Raw genomic sequence first — 5,577 nt, forward strand, 5'->3', positions numbered from 1 at the left:
ATTTGATTGGCTTATTCAGGTTATTGCCCAAGTTCTGAATGGTCCAAGCTGCAGACCCAAAGAAAACATTTAAATTCTAAACCTTGGTAGGGTAAAGAAGATGAATATTCTCAAGAACATTTCTTAATATCAGAAAACTTATTGATTTTATTGCAAAATCTATTGGTTCCTGGCTATTGGTCCATTTATTAATGTTTCCTGTAAGCAATAGGAATAAAAATATAACTCAGTACACTGTTAGAAAAAAACGTTAAAAAAACGGTCCCACTGGCGTTCTAGGGGCCGGTGGCCCCGTGAAAATAAACTGTTTCGCCGTTTTTATCAGATGTTTTACAGATTTCTAGCGTTAAATTAGAATAAAAACGGCGACACGGTGTTTCTTTCACATGCTGACCGGCCACTGAAACGCCGGTATAATACCGTTAACGGTAATTTTTCTAACAGTGTACTCACTGCAGTGAGTGACAGAGAGCGCATTTTCTCGTCGACGAAAACTTGAGGTCACGGACGGACGGACAGACTTGGCGAGCACAGTAGTGCATTTTTTCTATAAATGAGAAAATGCGCTAAAAATGACCATAATTGATGGGGGTGTAGGCTGGCTGCAGGACTGAACCTCGTGTATTTACTCCTGAGGTTGCTGCACAAGCAACCCCTGCAAATGAGTTCTTACTTGTATTGAATGTGTTAGTTTGCACTGCCATGCAAAAAAGTTCCATTTAAACATGTTTAATTTTAGCAGGTAGGTATAATTATCACATTTTTGTTTGATGCAAACCATTTATTAATGTAACCAGTTTACAAAATTTTCATGTTAGATTTAACTAGTCTCTTGTTTTTTTTTCAGATTAAACTATTTGCAGCCTCACCAAAGTTTGAACTTTTGTGCATTATTAGATTTATATTGTACATATTAATTAAGAAAAGGAGGAGCCTTCCAGTGCATAAAACCTTACACATTATTTCATATATATTATATGTACATACATTTATATACTTACTCAGTTCTGAATTGAGGTTAGAAAATTTAGTGATATCGTGTAATCGAAAAGTAAACATCAGAGCATCAAAATTTCCAACTGGAGCAGAGCAAACTAGAATCTCAACTTTAGATTCTACTGCTCAATGTCCAACATTGAGGAGGTGGATAGTAACAACTTTCTCATGAGATGAAATAACACTACACAGTCTGAGTGCTAACGATGCATTGGGAACTACACGTCGTTTGAAGACACTGGTGAGACAAGTGTGGCTAGAACTGGGACAGTAGTAGCAGATAGTACCTACATATTTCAAGTATTAGCTGCATTTTTTACTTACATCTTTCAAGTATTAGCTGCCTTTTTTACTTACATATTTCAAGTATTAGTTGCCTTTTTTACTTACATATTTCAAGTATTAGCTGCCTTTTTTACTTACATATTTCAAGTATTAGCTGCCCTTTTTTACTTGCATCTTTCAAGTATTAGCTGCCTTTTTTACCTACATCTTTCAAGTATTAGCTGCCTTTTTTACTTACATCTTTCAAGTATTAGCTGCCTTTTTTACTTACATCTATAAAGTGTTAGTTGCATTTTTTTTAACTTGCTGATAGCCCCCATATGCAGCACTATTGGCCACGGAAGAACCCAGTAACTCCTTACACAAGTGCAGTAGCAGGATAATTAGTTGCAGTTTGCATGTTGAAAGTCTTACTGTCCGTCACTACTGTCCTTGTAAACAAGCACTGGAAGGGTTGGTCAGCTGGAGCACTGCTGTGGTCAATAGTGCCGCATGGTCACTTCAATCAATTTGGCTATAACAGTTCACTAGGTTAGTGTTAAGACTAATGCTTGCAAATATGTCTATAACCTTGACCATTAAGTTTCATTAGATTTGAGCCTACTTAGTAAGGAAAATGTTCCTGCGTGGCGGCATGTCTGAAAACAATGTTGGATGTTGCCAGGTTGTCATTGGCTGCGATGTCAGACCCAATGTTCGCCACACCCCGGCCCGCAAACGCGCTCACCCTCAACATCAATGATGTCAGTGAGTACCCGCGTTTGTTCATGTTGAAAGCAACATCAACGATGTCAGTAAGTAACTTGTGGTTGTCAGCGCTCACTGAATCAGCAATGTCAGTGAGTCCCCGCGTTTGTCAGCTTGTCTCGAGTTATATCTCAAGTTAGCTGGCCCCGACACGAGAGCCATGCGCTCGGGGCGCTCGCTCTATCGTAATTTACCTACACATTTCTGTTACATAACATTTATAATTGCCCTCTTGCTCTCATTTTGTGCATGACTTTTGAATGCACCCGGAGTCACTTCCTGAACGATCGCTCGTCGTCACTCCTGCCCCAGCTACCAGTTTTTGTTTGAGTTTTTGCCCAGCAAGTTACGCCTGCTAAATCCTGCTTCTGTAGTCAGTTATACTGCGTCTCAGTTCATCATGCCTGTCTAATAGCATGACAACAAGGAATTTTTTCCCTTCAGTTTTGCTTCTCAACGATCTGATCTTGATTCCGCAGATCGCGGCTACCGGAAGTAAGGATTTTCTGTTTAACCTCAGAAGCAAATGTTCTTAACGCGTTTTTTTAAACTCGCAGTAATAGCATGCGATTTATTTGGCTGATATCGAGGTTCTACACCTGTAGCTCTTCGTTGTGTTTTTTTTTTGGCATCCTTATCAGATGTGCTTGAGGAAGTGACAGCTTAGCCCACTTAACACCGCTTGCATCTAAGATGGGCCTACATGCTTGCTTATCTCGCCACGCTGGACACTCTAAAATTGTCTCACTGCTATCTTATCGCTGCAAAAGTTAGGCTTTACAGGAATTAAGTTCGTGATTTTCTCAGCACCTATTCAGGTATACTATCCTTGGCACTGGCCTCGTTCACAGTGTCCTGCATTGTGTTCTCAGTGAGCATTATTTTGATGTTGTGCTGAGAACAGATGGATGCATATTCGCCTGAGCCAACGAACTGTCTTCATTTTGAAATAATCTAGTGTAACTGCACTCACTCCAAGTATTCGCACGTTTGAAAACGGAAAATTGGTCCTCCTTTGTCTTTTTCTCTTACCGTTCACTAGCAAGCTGTTTAAAATGATGACACATAACTAGCGTCGTGAAATCAAAGTAGCGCCATAATATTTATCTAGCGCCCTAATATCTACCTAGCTTCTAAATATCTCTCGACAAGCGCAGGAATGGCTCTAAACCGTCGTTTTCGTGACCAGGACGTCTTCATGGAACTTGCTTTTCACGACTTCCGTAAGATTTTACTTTCTGTAATGATTGCCGTCTAGATTTGAATTATGTTGATTTATATTGTTCGGTTGTTATTTTTTTCTCTTTTGTCAGTTTAAGTGTTTTGTGTTGAGTGTGTATTTATTTAAGATGTTCAAAGCTTACAGTGTCTGTGAACTGAGTTATGTCACGATGTGACCCAGGTCAGCTTTTTTTCATCTGTTCTTAGTCTGCATAAAATTACAGAGTAACGAAACAAAAGAGTACCTACCAGTCTTAGGGGATGACAGAGCTGGACCGTAGCTTGAGGGATGACAGAGCTGGACCGTTGCTTGGGGGATGACAGAGCTGGACCGTAGCTTGGGGGATGACAGAGCTGGACCGTAGCTTGGGGGATGACAGAGCTGGACCGTAGCTTGGGGGATGACAGAGCTGGACCATAGCTTGGGGGATGACAGAGCTGGAGAATGGGAACTGTGAACATTTATTCCATCTTAATTTAGGATCGAAAATCACTTTATTTTGAATCCATAATGCATTTCTAGTTTGACATTGAAATGAATGAAACATTTTTCAATTAGCGAGGCATTTACTTGAGTGGGTCATCCTGACACAGTTTGGCCCAGCAAAAGGGTTCATTTGCTCGGCTACGTCCGCCTTTTGCCCGTGCTGTGGATTCAGAAAGTATGCCACTATTTGGACAATATACCCATTGTTTGTGTGAGTGCATGGTGGTGTCGTGCAGTTGAGGTGATCGGGGACGACATGGCGGGGACGGGGACGGGCGCCACGGGCCTCATGTACGGGGACGGCAACATCACCAACGGGGGCGGCGGGGGCGGCGCGGCCTCGGCGCCCTCAGAGGCCGACTACTCCACACTGAGCACCGCCACCACCACCGTCGACCCCATGCTGCACCTCAAGCAGAAGGCCTACGTACGAATATCTCTTATATAGTTAAATTATTGTATAATAATATCTTATTCGTATTATTGAATAGAATACTCTCGTATGATTCTAATGGATGGTTGAAGCCTACATATTGGCCACCGTCAACCCCATGCTGCATCTCAAGCAGAAGGCCTACGTACGAATATCTCTATTATAAAGTTATATTATTATGTAGTGAGCTCTCATTCGTAGTATTATTGTTTAGGATACTCTCGTATAATTTTAAAGGAGTCTAACTTAAAGCCTACACCTTGGCCCCTGGCCACCGTCGACCCCATGCTGCACCTCAAGCAGAAGGCCTATGTACGAATATCTCTGATATAGTTAAATTATTGTATATAAATCTCTTATTCGTATTATTGAATAGAATAATCTCGTATAATTTTAATGGATGGTGGCAACCGTCGACCCCATGCTGCATCTCAAGCAGAAGGCCTACGTACGAATATCTGTTATATAGGTAGTTAAATTATTATGTAATGATCTCTTATTCGTATTATTGTTTAGAATACTCTCGTATAATTTTAATGGTTTACTTACATCCTGACCACCGTCGACCCCATGCTACACCTCAAGCAGAAAGCCTTAGTGCAAATGACTTTATTCTCCACATTAATTATTCGATGATTATTGACCATCATTATTGTTATTTTTTAAATCTTATCCTTGATTAATACATTCATCCGGGCTTGTGTTTTTTTTAGAGAATGGCTATTGGATTTCACCACGAGAGTGTTATTCATTAGAGAATGTTGCTACTTATCCTATAGGAAGTGGTGCACGTGCCATGGCTGTGGTGCACGCACCATGGCTGTGGTGCACGCGCCATGGCTGTGGTGCACGCGCCATGGCTGTGGTGCACGCACCATGGCTGTGGTGCACGCGCCATGGCTGTGGTGCACGCGCCATGGCTGTGGTGCACGCGCCATGGCTGTGGTGCACGCGCCATGGCTGTGGTGCGCGCGTCGATGGAGTTATGAAGTGTTTGCTATTTATTTAGTCATGACTTATGAAGTCTTTGTTATATATTTATTCGTGTTTTATGAAGTCTTTGTTTTTTATTTATTCATGATGTTGCTGCAGGTTCGCATCATCGAGCAGCCGCAGGCGAAGGCGCTGCGCTTCCGCTACATCTGCGAGGGGCGGTCGGCGGGCAGCATCCCTGGGGTGCGCAGCACCGCTGAGAACAAGACTTACCCGGGCATCCAGGTGCGTACCATCGGCATCCAGGTGCGTACCATCGGCATCCAGGTGCGTGCCATCGGCATCCAGGTGCGTACCATCGGCATCCAGGTGCGTACCATCGGCATCCAGGTGCGTACCATCGGCATCCAGGTGCGTACCATCGGCATCCAGGTGCGTTCCATCGGCATCCAGGTGCGTTCCATCGGCATCCAGG

The 5,577-nt window shown here is 42.8% G+C and overlaps 1 protein-coding gene across 1 annotated transcript in view; it reads left to right on the forward strand.

Annotated features, from left to right (window-relative positions):
- Positions 1 to 845: 845 nt before the first annotated feature.
- LOC108679596 overlaps positions 846 to 5,577 on the forward strand; it is a 19,657-nt gene continuing 14,925 nt past the window's right edge. Inside the window, exons 1-4 of the mRNA XM_018168249.1 lie at positions 846 to 1,237; positions 1,946 to 2,028; positions 3,973 to 4,163; positions 5,262 to 5,555. Coding sequence (XP_018023738.1) covers positions 1,962 to 2,028; positions 3,973 to 4,163; positions 5,262 to 5,555 — 552 coding nt within the window. The 5' untranslated portion in view covers positions 846 to 1,237; positions 1,946 to 1,961. The remainder of the gene's footprint in view (positions 1,238 to 1,945; positions 2,029 to 3,972; positions 4,164 to 5,261; positions 5,556 to 5,577) is intronic.

This window comes from Hyalella azteca, unplaced genomic scaffold (genome assembly GCF_000764305.2).
Source record: "Hyalella azteca isolate HAZT.00-mixed unplaced genomic scaffold, Hazt_2.0.2 contig7995, whole genome shotgun sequence".
In the NCBI taxonomy this organism is placed as follows: domain Eukaryota; kingdom Metazoa; phylum Arthropoda; class Malacostraca; order Amphipoda; family Hyalellidae; genus Hyalella; species Hyalella azteca.